Source organism: Phodopus roborovskii, unplaced genomic scaffold (genome assembly GCF_943737965.1).
Source record: "Phodopus roborovskii unplaced genomic scaffold, PHOROB, whole genome shotgun sequence".
In the NCBI taxonomy this organism is placed as follows: Eukaryota; Metazoa; Chordata; class Mammalia; order Rodentia; family Cricetidae; genus Phodopus; species Phodopus roborovskii.
The window spans coordinates 62,389,030-62,408,661 of NW_026126418.1; the positions used below are offsets into that span (position 1 = coordinate 62,389,030).

General features: G+C 33.2%; 1 protein-coding gene and 1 non-coding gene across 2 annotated transcripts in view; both read left to right on the forward strand.

Annotated features, from left to right (window-relative positions):
- Nucleotides 1-19,632, forward strand: part of LOC127221902 (low-density lipoprotein receptor-related protein 1B) — a 249,227-nt gene that overhangs the window by 144,877 nt on the left and 84,718 nt on the right. Inside the window, exons 26-27 of the mRNA XM_051183854.1 lie at nt 17,309-17,532; nt 18,865-18,971. Of these exons, the coding sequence (XP_051039811.1) occupies nt 17,309-17,532; nt 18,865-18,971 (331 nt within the window). The remainder of the gene's footprint in view (nt 1-17,308; nt 17,533-18,864; nt 18,972-19,632) is intronic.
- On the forward strand, nt 9,972-10,109 carry LOC127222917 (small nucleolar RNA SNORA4). Its single transcript, XR_007834597.1, has one exon. It is a non-coding gene; the product is annotated as a small nucleolar RNA SNORA4 (small nucleolar RNA).

Consider the following 19,632-nt stretch of genomic DNA (forward strand, 5'->3'; position numbering starts at 1 on the left):
AATGTCAGATATGGGTTCCATGTTCTAGAGTGTGATGTAAGTTAAATCAGACATTGGTTGGTTACTTCTACAATATATATGTTACCATTTTTCTAATATATCCTTTAGTAAGAACAGCATTGTAGATCAAAAAGGATTGTGTGTGTGGGTTGGTGCTTAAGTTTTTCTTTGGTAGCCTGCAGATTACCTTCTCAGACCAAAGACTATCCAACGGAGTGGTGAAGTTTCTATGCCGACTCAAATCAGCCTTGCCACATTTAATCAATTATGTAAGTGTTGTCTTCAGTAATGGAGTTGTTTTGTCTGTTTGTGAAGAGCAATCTATTATCTTTGTAGAAACATGGGTTGTTTGGATTTCCATGGGATGCCTTTGGGCAACAACTCAATTGTAATCAGTTGCTGCAGTAGAAGCTTCCTTTGTTGACAAGAGACAGTGACTTGGGAATTTGCCTCCCCCATTATTTTGAGATTTTATTAGGATCAACTCCTTAATTTGTGTAGGTTTCTACTGTACTATGCTTTTATAATACCTCTGAAATGCCTGTCAATTATAGCTACCTCTCCCCACATTACTTTCCTCTAACCTATCTCCCCTGAGCCTGACATGATCCTCCAATTGTATTCCTCCCACCCCAATTATACCCATAAAAATGTATTTCATTTTCCCATTTCAGGAGCATCCTGTGTCCATACTTAGTCCATTCCTTATTCCTAAACATTTATGGTCTAATAATTGTAGTTTTGTTACGATTTACTTCATGGCTAATATCCACATAAAAGCGAATACATAGCATATCCTTTTGGTTCTGGGATAGCTCACTCAGGATAATTTTTTTTTTTATTCAACACTCATAATGACATTTTTATTTAACAGCTGAGTAATGCTCATTTCTGAAAATATATTACATTTTCTTTATCCATTATTCTGATGAGGGACATCTAAGTTGTTTACAATTTCTACCTATTTTGAACAGAGTGACAGTGAACATAATTGAGCAAGTATTATTTGGTAGGATAAAATGTCCCTTGGATGAATGACTAAGAGTTGTAATACTGGATATTAAGGTAGATGGATTTCTAAAAAATTTATATACTGATCTCCAAAGTGAGTGTACAAATTTGGACTCCTATGAACAATGGAAGATAGTCTCCTTTATTCTACATCCTTGCTAAAATGGTCTTTCATTTGTGCTACTGATCTTAGCTGTTCTCCAAGGTATAAGACAGAAACTCAATGTAGAATTGTTCTGATAGCTAAAGATATTGAGGATTTCTTTAAGGGTTTCTCAGCCATTCATTTTATACCTATGTTCCATTTTTAAATTGGGTTACTTGGATTTTTTTTGATATCTAATTTCTTGATTTCTTTATATATACTTGGATATTATCCCTCTATCAAATGTAGTTAGTAAAAATATTTCTTCATTCTGTTGGTTGCTGTTTGTCCAAATGATGGTGTCCTTTGTCTTACAGAAGCTTTTTTAGCTACATGAGATGTCATCTGCTAATTACGTTATTGCTTGTACTGAGTTGTATTAAGAGATTTTTCTCCTATGCCAATGACTTCAAGGGTATTCCCTACTTTCTCTTTATTCAGGTTCAATTTATCTTATTTTTGTGGAGGTCTTAATCCATTTGTTGTTATGTGCAAGGTTATTAGTATTAATCTATTTGGATTCTTATACAAGGAGTATCCAGTTTGACCAGCACCATTAGTTGAAGATCCTGTATTTTTTTTTCCAGTCTGTACTTCTGAATCCTTTAAGTCATAAATCATGTGTGGATTTATGATATGTCTTCAATTCAAATCCATTGGTCAACATGTCTGGTTTTATGACAATGCCATGCTATTTTTACTACTATAGCTCTGTAGTACAACTTGATAGTAGGAACAGTGAATCCTCTAGCAGATCAGCTGATAGCTTTTATAGTACAAGATTGTTTTCTCTATCTAATATTTTGTTTTCTATTTCTTTGTGTATATTCTTATGAATCTGAGTTTTGTCTTTCAAAATCTATGAAGAATTGTGAGAGTATTGTTGTAGGAACTGTACTTAATCTGCAGATTGCTTTTGGTAGGATGGTCATTTTAACAATGTTGATTCAATAAATGAGAATGGGAAATTTTTATATCTTCTTATATCTTCCTCATTTTCTTTCTTTAGTTACTTTAAATTTGTATCATAAAAATTTTTCACTTGCTTGGTTTATATATGATAGCCCACATATTTTATATTTCTTGAGGCTATTGATAAATGTGTTGTTTCTCTGTTTTCTTTCTCTTTTGTTTATAAAAAGACTAATGCTTTTCTTCATTCAATCTTAATATGAGCCACATTGCTCATTGTCTTTATCAACTGTAGCACTTTCCTGTTGAATTTCTGAGAAATTTAGAAATTCTAAGCTATTGTTTACCAATATATTTTAACTTCGCCTTTCCAAGTTTATCCTCTTGATCTTATTTAAGAACCTCATTACCTTCAAATACTATATTGAATAGGTTTGGAGAGGGTGAACTGAACACCTTATTCTTATTTATAATTTTAGAGGAATTGATCTGAATTTCTCTCCATTTTATATTATATTCATGACTGATTTGCTGTAACTACCTTTATTATGCCTAAGTACATCGCTTACATCTCTGATTTATCCAGGACTTATATCATAGGGAGGTGTTAGATTTTGTCAAAGGTATTTTCTGATCTATAATGAAATCATCCTTGGTGTTGGTCTTTCAATTTGCTTATACAATGAAATACATTTATCAATTTCTACATACTGTGAATGATTCCCCACCATTTGATCATGTAGGGTATTTTTTCTATGTTCTTGAATTTGGCTTGCAATTATTTTAATTTTGCATCATTTGCATGAAGTTAATTTGTTTGTGATTCTAACTTTGTTGGCTCTTTTAGCATTTTGGGCATCAAGGTTACTGTGACCTCATTGAATTAACTGTGCAATGTTCCTTTTTGTGGAATAACTTGAGGAGTGTTGGCATTAATTTTTTGCAAGTCTGGTGGAATTCCGTACTTAAACTATCTGGCCTTGGGCTTGTATTATTTGGGTGACTGTTAACAATTGTTTATATTTGATTAGGAGTTATAGTTCTGTTTAAATTAAGTCTTGATTTAATTCCAGTAAATGATACTTATGGAAAAAACATTCATTTATTTAAGATTATTGAATTTGGTGAAGTACTGGCTTTTAATGTATGTCCTTATGATTATCTGAATTTACTGGTTGTCTGTTAAGTTTCCTGTTTTATTATGTTGTTGGTAAATTGAATCATATTTCTCTGGCTTTTAGTTAATATGAATAAGGGTTTCCTGATCTTATTGATTTTACTCAAAGAACTGACTCTTGCTTTCATTGATTCTTTGTGTTGTGTTCTTTATTTTATTTATATCATGCCTAAGTTTGGTTATTTCTGGTTATGTGCTCCTTTGTGTTGTAATTTCTTTTTTCTGTTCTAGAGCTTTTAGTTATGCTGTTAAATTGCTTGTATGAGATCTCTCGCTTGTTTGTTTTATTTTTGTCTTTTTGTTTGTTTTTACATATAACGAGTACGGGTTTTCTGCCTGCCACTTGGTCTTGTTCTGCTGCTGCGCCAGCCCCAAATAATACACAGAGACTCTGTATTTGATACAATGCTGTTGGCCCGGTTACTTGTTTCTTATCGGCTAGCTCTGCCTTTAATTATTAACCCATTTCTGCTGATCTATGTATCTGCACATGGCCTTCTCTTACCGGGGAGGCGGTTGGCGTCCAGCTCTCTCCAGACTCTCCATCTTGACTCTCCTTCCTACTTCCTATTTCCTCCTTGTCTCCTAGTCCCTCCTATCTTCCTTTCCTATTGGCCAACAGTGCTTTATTATTAACCAGTATGAGAAACATATACAGAATGACATCTGCCATCATCTCCTCTTTTCTCTCTAAATAAAAAGAAGGGTTTTAACCTTAACATAGCAAAATATATCACATAACAGTTATCCAATAAGAATCACAGTTAACAATATTTAGTCCATTAACATTTAGTAAGATTAAAAGAAACTATTCTATCATCTATCCTATATTTGTGAGTCCAAAGTCCTATATGTAACTTATCTGTAAGCCTAACTAAGGAAAACTATAACCATAACTATCTGTCTTCAACTCCTTCAAAGACCACAGAAGGATAATATATAAGCTCTAGAAATGACAGAGACAACTCACTGCCTGGTCACCCAAGGTTCTTTTGTAATCTTCCATCTTTAGCCCATAGGCCATAGTGTGTCTAGCAGACTCTTCAGCAACGCAGGAAACTTTAAACTGTCTTCTTGTATTGGCAGTTTATCAGTCATTTTTCTCTGTGTCCTGCATACTCTCTCGCAGACTCTTCCATGAAGCAGGAACTCTGTAGCAATGTCCATCTTGAATCAGCAGTCACTTTTCTGTGGGTCCTGCATGTCCAGTTTATACAGCATAAAGTCAAACATTCCAGACAAGAGCAGTATCTTTGTCCAAATGGCTAGTCTTGCCATATTGGGAGTAAACTCCATCACGAGTTTCTTCAATGTCCATCTTCATCTTCCTTTTTGATGCAGGTGGTGTTACCAGGAGCATTTATGTCTCATTGTCAAGTAAAACCCTAAAGCATTTTAAATGCCATATTCTGTAGGTCTTTGAAAGGTTTGAAGAATTCCTATCTATCTTAAATACTTCTCTGTGTATCTTGAAAACCCTAACTAAACTCTAAGCTTTGACTATCATAGGTAATTATCTATAATCTGTACTACATTATACATTACATTTCTAAATGAGCTATACAAACAAGAGGAGAAATATACATATGACAAAATTGACCTTAAATTGTATCAATAAATGAAAATCCATTCCAAAACAAACTATGCATATCTATACCATTACATATACACTTACTGCTATGAACTTCCATCTTGATCCACTTTGATTGTGCCCCAAAATGTGGATATGTTATATACTTCTGGATTTTAAAGTACCCATTTAGAAGCCAGTTGCAGTTCTAATAAATGTATTTGGTCATTTTCCTTGTACCTTTCAATATCCTTTCTTTGTTCTGTATGTTAAGTGTTTTGATTATTTTGTGCCCATGGGACCCTCTTTTCTATTTCTATTTTATTTGGTGCCCTCTATACTCCTTGTACCTTCATATACCTTGCCTTCTATGGTTAGGCAAAATTTCTACCCTGATTTTATTTTTTCCTTTGGCTTGGGCTTTCTCACCTTGATCTATTTCTAATATCCACATATTTCTTCTTTTCATAGTATTGCAGATTTCTTTGGTGTTTATAGCCAGAGTTTTATATTGATCACTTTATTTATCTATGTATACATTTTGTCATATCATATCTTCAGTAGATAAGATTCTCAACTCTTGTATTATATTAGAGCAGCTAAGTTCTATAGTTCCTGTTCAAATTTCTAATTTTGTAATTTCCAGAATTCCCCAGATTTTTTTTTATTAAACATTTTTTTTCCATTTTCAGGTCTTAAATACTTTTATTTATTTCTTCCAATTGTTTCTTTGCATTTACCTGGCTTCCTTTAAGGAATCAAATGTTTGTTTGTATTTTCCTGAATTTCTTTAAGGGATTTAAGGATCAATTCCTCTTTAAAAATCACTGTCATATTCATAAAAACTGTTTTAATGTTATTTTCTTGTTTTCCCCCTATTTTGGAATGTTCAGAGCCTTCTATGTTTGGCTTGCAGGGTTGTAGTGGGGACACATTGTCCTTCCTGGCTGTTATTTATTGTATTTATATGTAGGCACCTAGAGTTTTGGGACTGGTGAGATTTTAGTTCTAAGTGCTGTTATCTGTATTTTGTTTTGTTTAGTTACTTTGTTTTGCTCTGTTGGCTAGGTATATTATTGCAGTTAAATAAGGATCAGGATAAACAAATAGGCTGAATAGATGTTTATTCAGGGAGAAATAACTTACAACGTAGACAGATGAACACCAGCAAGTTCCACCAGCAAGATCCTCTCCTCTCCGTGACTCTCCAGCCAGAGAGTGTTCTGGGTTCCTCCTCAGACCTCCTTCTATTCTTTCCAATTACTCCTGTGTCCCACTTCACTCTTTCTCAAATGCATGGCCTCTTACTCTTTAGTTATCCAACCTGCTGAGTTCACTTAGAAATGCTGATATGCACGTGCATTTTTGTCTGATTGGTTGTGATTGCCTATTTTCTCAGGATGCTTGTTTTGGCTACATTTTGTGTCATTAAATTAGAATCACAATGAAAGAGAGAAACTTGATTGAGAAAATGCCCCCAGCAGAATGTACTTAGAGCAAGCCTGTGGTACAATTTCTTGCTTGATGATCGATGTGGGAGGATATAACTCATTGTGGGCAGTACACTTCTGGGGTACTGGTTCTCCATGCTATATGTCATCAGATTGGGAAGGTCATGTGGAACAAGGCAGGGAGAATCATTCTTTCATGGCTTCTTCATCAAATCCTGTCTCTATATTCCTGACTCTTTGCCCTGATATTCCTCAGTGGAGAAATTTTTATGCACAGGAAATCATGAATGTTATGCACACATGGTTGTCTCCTCAAAGGGAGAGATGTACAACTGGTTTTCTGCTTAGAAGTCTGAGCATGAAGGTGTCTAATAACCTGGTGAGTTAGGGATTGTAGGTAAGGGAAGGCATGTGGTATTTGCATTTTTTCAACATCAGGTACCTCCTTATGTAAAGTATTTTCTAGCTCTAGCAATTTACCTACACATTTCAGGTTTTCATTCTTTATGACTATGTATTCCACTATGTATATATAACATAATTTTATTATCTATTCATAAACTGAAAGGCATTTTAATCATTCAACATGGCTGAGCCAAAACCAGATTTTCAACAAATGCTAACCAGTCATATGTCTGGGGCATCAGATAGATTTATTTATAGCTTCTTGAAAATTTTCTACACTGATACCCTTAAACAGTGAGAAGGGTTTCATTTCTTACTAACTCTCTCCAGCATTGGTTGTTGGTTGTTTTGTTGATAGTGGTCAATTTGAATGTGATAAGTTGAAATATCAAAATGATTTTGATATGCATTTCCCTCATAGCTAAGTATTTTGAGAAATTTAAAGATATTTGGTAGCAATTTTTATTTCTTCTATTGCAAACTATGTCCAGATGAAGTCAATTTTTAATTAGTCATTTGTTGTCTTTGATATTTGCTTTTCATTCTATTTTATAATATGGATATTAATCCTTTTTCATATGTACATCTTATGAAGACTTTGTTCCATTCATTTGTCTGCCTCTCCACTCAATTGACTGGTTCTCTTGCTGTGCAGAAGCTATTTAGTTGTATGACGGCTCACTTTCAGTTGTTGTACTCAATTCCTGAACAAATGGAGTCCTAACAGAACATTCTTTCCTACATCTGTAAATTGATGAGTACTGCCTAAGTTTTCTTCCAGCATTCTTATTGTTTGAGGTTATAAACTGAAGTCTTTAATTCATTTGTGCTCTTTTTAAGCAAAAGATAGCATGTTTTTGTGTGTGGGTATTTTTTTTCCATTTGGGTTTTAGAAATTTTTTTTCCTTTTTTTCTTTAAATTTGACACAAGCTTGTTTTACACATCAATCCCAGTTCCCTCACCCTCCCATCCTCCCCTATCATCCCCCCTAAACCCCAGCCATTCCCTTTTTGCTCCTCTGGAAGGGTGAGGCCTTCCATGGGGAGTCTTCAAAGTCTGTCATAGTATTTGGGTCAGGGCCTAGGCCCTATCCCATGTGTCTAAGCTGAGGGATGGGCTCTCAATATCCACTCATATACTAGGGATAAGTATGTATTCATTACTAGAGGTCCCATAGACTTCCTAGTCCTACTAACTAATACCCACATTCAGGGATTTTTGTTCTGTCCTATGCTGATTTCCCAAATTGGGGTATTTGATATAATGCTGTTGGTCAGGTACTAGTTTCTTATCGGCTAGCTCTGTCTTAATAATTAACCCATTTCTATTAATCTAATATTTCCATGTGCTTTCATCTTACCAAGGAACAGGGCCTGTGTCTGGTCTTCCCAGTCTCTCCATGCTGACTCCTCCTTCCTACTTCCTCTTACCTCCTTGTCTCCTAGTCCCTCCTCTCTTGTTTTCCTATTGGCTAACAGTGCTTTATTCATTAACCAGTATGAGAAACATATTTACAGAATGACATCTCCCATCACCTTACTTTTTTTAATTTGCTATTTTATAATATATCTTTGTATCTGGAATGATAATCACATTATTCTATTTTTCTCAGGGTTATTTTGTCTATCCTTGGTCATTTGTAGTTACTTTGAATTTTGAGATGAATTCTTCTCTTTTTTACTCATTAAAAATTTCAATTTATTTATTTTGGTTCATCTCCAAACTTCTAATATCCTGTATAAATCCAAATTGAGTGTGGTGGATATTTTATATGAATGTGTATATTTACTTTACAAATATTTTGTTGTAGATTTTTTTGAATAGATGTTCAAAGGAATATTGCTTTGGAGCATTATTTCTTTGTGTGTGTGCATGTGTGTGTGTGTGTGTGTGTGTGTGTGTGTGTGTGTGTGAGAGAGAGAGAGAGAGAGAGAGAGAGAGAGAGAGAGAGAGAGAGAGAGAGAGAAAGAGTAGGTTTCTGATGTATTCTTTATCTGGTATTTAGCTTGAGACAATTATTGACTTCATAGCAGTTTGGGTATGCTCCTTCTTTCTCTGAGAATGGAATACTTTTAAAGGTATAGCTTGTGGTTCTTTGAACGTCTGGTAGAATTCTGCTGTGAATCAATATGAGCCAGGGTTTTGTTTGTCCTAATGGATTTTTATCATGCTTTATTTCTTTTGTTTCTTATGAAACTCTTTGTGGTGTTATTCTCTTCTTGGCTTGACTTTGGTAGTTTTTATATTTCTAGAAATTCATCCATTCTTTTACATATTCTATGTTAATTGAATATAGGTTTTAAAGTAATCCCTTAGAATATTCTAAATTTCTTTCATATCTCTTGTGGTCTTTCTCTGCTCAATACTTAGTCTGTTGATTTAGGCTTCTGCCTTGTTTCTGTTAAATTGAATAATGGTTGGTTGTTCTAGTTTATATTCTCATAAAGGAGAGAACCTCCTCTTACATTGGCTGATTCTTAGTAGTTTTCTTTATAACCCTCTCATTAATTTCCATTATATTATTAATTTTTATTAGTACATTTGCTTTGATTTTGTTTTCCAAATTTTTGTGTCTAGATAGAATAAATGGATTTATTTCGATATTTATTTTTTAGGGTTTTTGATTGTTTGTTTGTTTGTTTTGTAGGTTTTTGCTTTGTTTTGTTTTAAAAGCTTGTTTTGTGTCCCCGCATGCAGTTTCTTTTTGTAGACTCTTCCATGAAATGCTGAGTGTAATGAATATTACTTGGTGTTCAGTTTGGAAGTTCAATTTTAATGCCTTCACATTTCCTTGTTTATTTACATATATATTAATTTAGTTTTTTGTTATTGTCCAGATAATCCATTTTATCTGTTTTGAGGAAAATGGATTATTGAAATCACCTACTATTTCTGAGTTGATCTGTGTTTTTATTTCCAATAGTCCTGTTTCTATGAAATTGTGTGTGTCAAAGTTTAGTGCATATATACTTAGAATAATCATGTATTATTATTGGTTTATTTCACCTTTGTTTAGAAAGAAGTGCTTTGTACTCCTTCTAATTAAGTTTAGTCTGAAGGTTGTTTTGTCCAATATTATAATATGAAAACACACTTTATTCCTTGTATAATTTTCTTGCAATAAAAACAAATATTTTTATCTTATCCCTTGTGGTGGTGCATATATTTAAAGCTATTTTGAGTTTCTTATGAAGACAGAAAGATAAATTTTGATCCTTAAGTTATTTAACCAATCTGAATTTTAAGAATGGAGACTAAAGACAACAAACATTTAACATTACTTTTGAGAATTGTGCACTGTATTAAAAGCTACATTTGTGGGGAAGGTATTTTTAAATAATCATACTCAACATGAGAGATTTGGTAGAATGATTAAGACCATACTCCACAAAGGCTGTATCATTTAGTATGACTCATTGCTATCTGTGGTTTACATTAATAAAAAATATAAAAACAACAGCTATGATATAGTCTTTGGTATTTTTTATTTTAGCCATACCAACAGGAGTAAAAATGGTATCTCAGAATTGTTTTGCTTTGCATTTCCCTGATAGCTAAGGATGTTGAACACTTTATGTGTTCAGCCATTTTAGATTCATCCATTTAGAATTCTCTATTTAGTTCTGTACCCAACTTTTAAATTGGATTATTTGGTATTTTGGTGACTAGCTTCTTGAGTTCTTTGTATATTTTTTTTGATCAGCCCTCTCTCAGATATGGGGTTGGTGAAGATCTATTTCCAGTTTCTGGGCTGCCATTTTGTCTTGTTGACTATGTCCTTTGCCTTACAGAAGCTTTTCAATTTCAGGAGGTTCCATTTATTAATTGTTGATCTCAGTGTCTGTACTACTGTTGTTATGCTCAGGAAGTGGTATCCTGTACCAATTCAATCAAGGGTATCTCTCACTTTCTCTTCTAAGAGGTTCAGTGTGACTGTATTTATGTTGAGGTTTTGACCCATGTGGACTCAAGTTTGTGCATAGTGATAGATATGGATCTTTCTGTAGTCTTCTATAAGTCATTGTCCACTTTTGCTAGCACCAGCACCATTTGGTGAAGATACTTTCTTCTTTCCATTTTTTAATTTTTAGCTTTTTTCTTTTTTGACAAAAATCGAGTGTTTGTAGTTGTGTGGGTGAATATCAGGGTTTTCAATCCAATTCTATTGGTCTTCCTATCTATTTTAGTGCCAACACTAAGCTGTTTTCAGAATTATAGCTCTATAATAGAGCTTGAAGTCAGGGATGGTAACACCTCCAGATGTCCCTTTATTGTACAGGGTTGTTTTGGCTATCCTTGGTCTTTGTTTTTCCATATAAAGCATTGTTCTTTCAAGGTCTGTGAAAAATTGTACTGGGATTTTGATGGGGATTTTGGTGAATCTGTAGTTTGCTACAAGGATAACTCCAATTAACATTATGTGCAATAGTGGAGAAGCTACCTTAAATTCCCTTCCAAGATATTAAGGTTGATGACTACCTTATATGCCATTCTAGAGCCTTCACCTAGTAGCTGATGAAAGTAGAAGCAGACACCCACAGCTAAACACTGAGCCAAACTTCTGGAATCCAGTTGCAGACAGGGAGGGGTGGTGAACAAAGGGGTCAAGATCAGGCCCCTGGTAGTGGATCAGTTTTATCCTTAGAATATGAATGGACTTTGGAAGCCCATTCCACATATGTGGATATTCCTTCAATGTAGACACATGGAGGAGGGCATGGGCCCTGCTCAAAATGATATGACAGACTTTGAAGACTCCCCATAGAAGTCATCACCCTCCCTGGGGAGCAGAAAGGGGATGGGATGAGTGTTGGTGTTGGTAACAGGGGAGGACAGGAGAATGAGGGAACTGATTTTGATATGTAAAACAAGCTTGTTTCAAATTTAAATTTAAAAACTATAAAAAAGATAAGAGAAATAAAAGAAAAAAGAAAAGTGTGCAATGATTCCAAGTCTTATTTTTTTCGATTCTGTTCCTATACCTGCTTTAATGTTTGGTGGTTATAACCATTTTTTTTTCTATAGTCTTTTAGATTATTGCTCTCATTTGACTGAAGTATTCTTTCCAGTATTCTCTGGAAGGATAGTTAAATGACGAGGATCACTTTAGCCTGTTTATATCATAGGAAATATCTGTGTCCTCAAATAGAGCACATATTTTTGAAGGATATGGAGCTCTAGTTTGACATCCATGACCTATATGGTGTTGTTGTTCTGGGTTCTTTTGGCTTTCAAAATACCACCAGGGAATTAGTTATTATTCTAATGGGTTTTATTTAGTATGTAACTTGTATTCCTTTTTTATGTTTTCTCTTGCAGCTTCCCAGGCTATTTCTTTATTCTATATAATTAATATTTTAACTATTATGTTCTATGGCAAATTTCTTTTCTGGTCATGTCTAATGTGTTATGTGTGCTTCTTCTATCTGTATAAACATGCATTTCCTTAATTTTGGAAAGTTTTCTCTGATATACATATATATATATATATATATATATATATATATATATATATATCTTGTTTATTCTATTGGCCTGGGATACCTCCCTTGTTTCATGGCTATAATTAGAAGATATTGTAATCTAATTGTGTCAATTTTTTTCATGTATTGTGTGTTTAATATTTTGTATTTATGTTATAATGTTATATGTGGTCTAATTATCTTCATGTCCTAATATTATATTTTTTACTTGTTTTTTTAAATTGTGAAATGTTTTGGTGTGTTTTCTAATTAGATTATTGAATTTTAAATTCCCTCTATTTAAGGTTGCATTTTCTTCAATATTTTATTTCTTCATATTATTCAGGGTTCAAATAGTGAATTTCCTTCATCATTTAATTCAGACATATCTTTATGATTTCTTCAGCATTTCTTAGGCACATTTTACTGTTCTCATTAAATTAATTTAGTTCTTTGTGTCTTCTTTATACTCCTTAAATTCTTTGATGAAGTTTATGATTATATCTCTAAAATCTGTGCCCTGGTCTTCATTTCAGCAATTATCTTTTAAGAAAATTTCTATATAATTGGTGGATTTGAGTAAGGGTGAATATACTTTCACCACTTTTCAAATTGTTTTTATGATATTATGGTTAGGTGTGGGCATGTAGACTTCGTTTTGAGGTTCTGTATCAGATGTGAGTTGCCTCACATCAGGATGCTTCAGATGGAGCTAGGCATCAGATGAGTGCCCCAGAAAAGTCTAGAGTTTGAATGTTTTAGGTGAGTTTATAGACCAAATCATTGAACATTCTTAAAATATATAGCTGACTATAAAATTTTTTAAAAAAGAAAACATGGATTTCCAGAGTTCAAATGTTTCAACTCCTCTTTTGTAGTCTTTTCTATTTATTTTTTAAAAAAAAAAAATGTGTTCAGTAAAGTATCTTTAGTACTGAAGCTAAAATTGTGACAGCACTCAGTACATAGTGTAGAGGATTTAATATTAAAGTAGAATTTTCCAATTTTGTTACAATTATAATTTCAGCTTCTCTGTGAGGCTTAATGATTTAATTCATTTAACAAATGCATTGATAGGAAGATGCCTCAGGTTGTCTAATTTATCTGTGTATTTAGAAATCTTAGCAAGACATAGGCCTTTTATTTTTTTCCTGAAGAAGTAAGTCAACACATGTCTTGTAATTTCTGTAATTGTATTAACCAAGTCCTTATTTGTCAGTATGGTTAGGTGCTTATACTCTCTCTAATGGCCCATGTCTCTCTGCTGTCAGACAAAATGTCCTCTTCGCTGACCTAACCTAAGAAAACAACAACCAATTTTATGTTCTATTTCTTTGTAATATTAATCATACTTTGATTTGTTTTTGCTTTTCCTTCTGTCTTTTAAGGGTTTTGTGGTTTATGCTCAAGTGTTCTGGTCATTCTCTTTCTTGTCCTTGTGACTCAGAGTGTGTAATCTGTTTTTCCATTATTTTAAAAATTAGATAGACTATAAGCCATTGTAACAAGGAGTTTCTGTCTTTCTCTCTCTTGTCAATTTGTCTCTTGTCTATTTAGTTTGTTTACATCTATTTAGTCACTTGCATATCTATGTTACCATTCAAAATCCTTTTACTTCTATAAAGCTTCCACACAAAGACATACAAGCAACTAAGGAATTCAGAAAGCTAGAGAACTAGTCTAATCCAGGAAGAGGACATCAACAGGATATCTAATAACAAATGGCCAGCACTGAAAACAGACTGAGCAGATTACATTTATGTGTTAAGGAATATATCTGTATGTATACATACATACACATATGTACCAACAATTAATGAAAAGAGACCATGAATTTTAAAAAGATCAAGGAGTGTGGGGAAGGTTTAGAGGAGAAGAAGAAGATACGATTGCATTTTAATCTGAAAAACAAACTGCATTTACGAATAATAATGAGGAATGTCCTCTTGCAGTCCTATTTCTATAAATAAAGCACTCTGTGGTAAAGATCAGTAAACATTTAGTGCTGTGAATCACTGTCTTCAGCAATGCTTAATTTTCTATAGTCATTCTCTGAGAATTAATATTGCTACTGATGTTATCACGATTTCAATCATAATTAATTGACTATAACCATCCTTGACACAATATTCAGCTTTAGTAGCTACAAGAAAAATGGAAACATTCCTTGATCTAGAATCCAGGTAACAGAGCCAAGAAGAGAAGTACACAATTATGGGTATCATCACAAAACTATAAATGACTGAAAGGTCAAAATAGTCTCATAGAAATTTTTAATGAGTTCCATAAAAATGTTCTCAAATGAAAATTTCCCCAGGGGTAAACTCTGAAGCATAGAACATAAAGGAACAGTCATCAACTTTTTCCTAGAGTCAAGGAGTTTAAAGACAACAGAAGCAAACAGCTAAGTGTAGATCTGTATGTCACACTGCCAGGATCCCTGATGGTTAAAATGAATGCCAGCTTCTTTCAGTTTTCTAGACATGTACTTTAAACTAGAAACAAGAACTAAATTTTATTTGTATTTCAAGAATTTACCTTGGTTAATTCTTAAACACAGCATTTACCTGGAAGAAGTATCACTAAATCCAACTTCCATGTTCTCTTAAATGTGAGGGACAGAGCTTCATAATTGTCATGGCTTGGAGTCACACACAAAAATTAAAGAATAACCAGCCTTTTCATAATAGATGATATAACAAAGAGTAAAAGTAGGAGTTTTTAAAAAGTAGGAGTTTTTAAGCTGGGAATTGGCCACAAACACCTTTAATCCCAGAATTCGGGAGGTAGAGGCAAGTGGATCTCTGTAAGTTTGAGACCAGCCTGGTCTACAGAGCTAGTTCCAAGACAGGCTCCAAAGCAATTCAGAGAAACCCTATCTCGAAAAAAAAAAAAAAAAAAAAAAAAAAAAAAGAGTAGGAATTTATATGAAATTGCCATAGCTTTTGGTCCTGATATTAAGACATGAATTTGAGTTTATTTATTTAACTCTGTTAAAAGGGAAAGTATTTTCCTATGATAAAGATGGATCAGTGACATCATATTTTCTGTACAGAAAAGGTGTATCCTGCTAATGTTACAAACACAATATTCAATTAAAGACTTGAAACAGTATAGAAAGAATTTTAACACACCAAGTTTTCATGTTTATAAGATTATGTTTTATACTCACATGCAGTGTATATGCCATTTGATAATATACTTTTAAATTCTAATAACATAAAAAATACAGTTAATGTAATGTTACTGTTTCATTTGAAAACAGTTTGGAGGAGAATAGAAAAATTCCTGATATTATAACTATCTGAGAATATGTCATATGAATAACATAAGATTTCTAGAGAAAACTGCATTTTAGCAACTTGCATTTAATTCATAAATCTTTGAGTATACTAGATGTAAGGACAGTACTTGTTGCTAGACATGGACTACTATATAATTTTGTAATTTATTTGATGAAACCAAAAATATATCAAATTACTGATAATAGTGATAATTATAATTTTTAAGTGGGCTTTTTTGGCTCATACCTGCAATCATAGTCACTTTGGAGATTATGCCAAAAAGTTAAAATTCAAAATTTGTTTGGGCTATAAATCAAGTCCAAGGAGATTCTGGGCAACATAAAACCTCATATGAAAAGAAAAAGAATACAGAAATAGCTGGTGTTATAACTCAGTAATTAGGCACTTTGGTTAGCATGTTTTCTGCTCTTTTGGAATCCGTTACTACAAGGGAATGTGCTTTTAGGTTTCAGGATTTATTAAAAGTATATTTCTTCCACCTAAGAACTAGTAGTCATCAAAAGACAGGATGGGGTTTGTCCTTCTTTGTATATATTTCTCTCATTGGTTAATTAATAAAATACTGTTGGCCAAAAACTCAGGAAGATAGGAAGAACTAGGAAAAGAGGGAAATTCTGGAAAGTGTAGGCAGAGATCAGGCACTATGTAGCCTCCAAAGGAGTAACAGGTCTGGACCCTTCTCCAGTAAGAAAAGATCACATGGAAATACTTAGATGAATAGATATAGGTTAATAATTATGACATAGCTAGCCAATAAGAAGCCCTAGTCATTGGCCAAGTTTCATAATTAATATAAGTATTTGTGTGTTCATTTGGGGGCTCAAGTGTGGCAGGACCTGCCAGGCCAAGAACCTCTCTCAACAAGAGAGTGCCTTGGATCTATTGTTCTTTGATCCCTTCTATTCTTTTGCAATTACCACTTTCATTTGTTTATCACTAAGTCATGAAAAAGACTATATGTTAAAATAGCATTTCCCCACTAAGACCAGGGACTAATACTAATCACCTGAAATAATTGCACCCCTGGGAATCCCTTCTTTTTTTTTTCTTGTTCTGCACAATAAACCTGGCCATGTCAATTTAATTACTATATTGCTTCCACTCAAAGTGATTACGTTAACTAAAGGGTTTAGCAAATATATTTTGCTAGCACTTTATATGAACCCCTTTAATTTTGTCTCATGATAATTCTGGAAAACAGAGTAATAGCCAAGTTCTCAAATAGACATTTCAACATCCTTGAAAACATGCTGACAGGATTTAATATGTTAATGTATCTTTCTATATGATTTAATTTTCTCATTGTTTAAGCCAATTGTATGTGGATGAGATATATAGAAATATGTGCTTTTCACACTGTGAAAAATGTGTATTAAGACTTTAAAAAATATTTTCTAGCACTATTTATTCAAGCTAAGCATGGGTGTGTGTGTATCTTAGGATTCAACTATTATACACCTGAATAAATAGTTTTTGAAATCTGAGTATGTGTCCTCTGATTAACATGTATAATAATGTCCATCATGTTAATAGTAAAGACTTAATCTTGTAAATAATGTAAGTGCACAGAAATGGTTGAATATTAAGAAAATCAGCATATGTTCATAAAATGAAATTGCTTCTATTAATAAAGAGGATTGGTAAATGACATATTAGAAGATATGGGTAAATTTAATACATGACAATAAGTTAGAAATAGAAGGAATTGCTCTTCTTTAATGGATAGAATGCCTGGAATCATCGAAACAAAATGTAATAATACCTCACATATTCCTATTATTTCTGCTAATCTAACGTGTAGACACAGAAAATAATGCTAATTACCCCTTGAAAATACTGTGGTATATTGCTTTTCTTTTTTTCTTCTAGTGTCCTGAATTTAAAAGGCCTAGAGATATTGCAGTTGACTGGGTTGCAGGAAATATATATTGGACTGATCATTCTAGAATGCACTGGTTTAGCTACTATACTACACACTGGACCAGCCTGAGATACTCCATCAATGTAGGACAACTCAATGGTCCTAACTGCACCAGACTCTTGACTAATATGGCTGGCGAGCCCTATGCTATTGCTGTAAATCCTAAAAGAGGGTAGGTTGATGTTTGGTGTTATTGTTTCTTGACATAATACAGATATCCATATTATAAATGTTCTATATTTTATTCAGTGTGGAAGAAATTTCTGAGACATGAAAAAATTTTTCTCTCAGAACCATTTCCTTTTTCAGATGTTGACACAAAATATATGTATAAAGGCTTTCTGTAGTGTTCAATTAGTTCATGAGTACCTCTTGTCTGGTGTGTTTATTTGTATGAATTAAAAAACAGCAGAAGATGATCAAATGTCTACTACTATTAAACATGAAGTGAATTGTCTAGAGCTTAAATATATCAAAAATAGTGTTTAGAGATTAAGAGAAACAAAATATGAAGATGTATATTTATATTTAATTTTAATTTTGATGATTTAATCTGAAAATATCTCTTTTATGGTATAAAATGAAAAGCCTCCATACAGTGCTATAAAGTAAAGGGAAACATTAAATGAAAGTATTAAATATCTACAAAGAACTCAGATTACTAGAATTAGAGAATATCTTTCCCACTCAATGAGAAAACCATTTCTTTTTTACAGAAATAGTTTCTTAGATCTCCCTGTAATTTCAGCACTTTAAGGCAGAAGGAAAAAGATTTTAAGGCCAGAATCAGAAGAAACTTGATGCTAGTCTGGGCTTTCCTATCTGGAAAAAGAAGAGAAAGAAAAATGTACTCTTTTGTGGGAGAGGAGGATTTTTCTAATGACTTAATTTTTTACATCTTTTTTTATTAAAAAGAGATTCTTCCCTCATACAATACATCCCAACCAAAGTTTTCCACCCCTTTATTCGTCTTAGCTTCCTCCCCTTTCTCTGAGGACTTTCTGTTTTGATCATACTGACACCCTCTCTCACCACTCTTGACTCATTGAAGAGTCCCCTTTCTACCATGTCCTCATTCTAATTTCATGTCTGTTTCCTTTTAAATCTTTATTTTACTTTTATTATCCATTCATTTGTGCATCATCTAGAATGCATTGAGTGATCTGTTACTATGAGATGATTTCAAATGTTAGAATTAGTTTCCTATTGAGGTTTTTATGGGATTTTCAGAACTAAAATTTATATAATAAATAATAAGTTATGGTGTATATTATTAAAATATATCTCAAAATTTACATTTGCTTAAGATTTAATTTACAATACTGTTTTACAAGACTCTCTGGTGGAGCTAGACATTCTATAGCTTTCAATATGGGTCAGGAATCTGCTTAATGAGGAGACTGGATCACTGGGACACATGTGGTCTGAGTGGATCCTGGTAAAGGAAGGACACAGTTTTCACAGCAGTATCTCCAAGCTAATATCCTTGACCTATTCTCTTCAGGATGATGTACTGGACTGTAATTGGGGACCACTCCCATATAGAAGAAGCAGCCATGGATGGCACTCTGAGGAGGATTTTAGTACAAAAAAACTTACAGAGGCCAACAGGTATGATGTATTTGCACGTACTAAATGTGAAACAAGATGATAAGCTTATTAGTATTAACAATTCTTTCTAGTACTGTTCATTAAAAAAACATTTACAAATAGAAAAAATGATATCTACAATGATCTTACAGAAGTTGTCAACATTTTCTATACTAGTCTTGCTAAGCTAAAGTCAGGTTATTATCGTAGTACTAGTTACATTATGAGGTGTTATTTGAAAACTGCTTAAGTTGTAAGTCTGTTGATAGAATTTTACATGAATAAAATTTTGAAAGATCCTAGAAATAGATTAGGGTATTTTAGAGATTCATATTAATTTTACTATATCTGGTAATATTACTAGAGGATATCAAGAGAAATGAATTCAAGAATGGTTACTCTAACTGTTTTCTGTAAGAAAACAGGTTTCATGGTCTTTGACTTTTGCATTCAGTTCTTCTTTCTGTTTACCCTGTATCTTTTCCATATCTCATCTAGGACTCTGAATAGTCCTCTCTCTCAGAACCACTCAGGACATCAAGCTTGATTCAGTTCCACATATCATGTAGCTTCCAAAATTTTCATCAGAATTTCCAAGGCGTGTTCCACTGTCTTCCTAAATATTTTCAACTGCCCAATAGAAAATTTTAACATTTCAGCAATAATACATTTGTGAAATGCT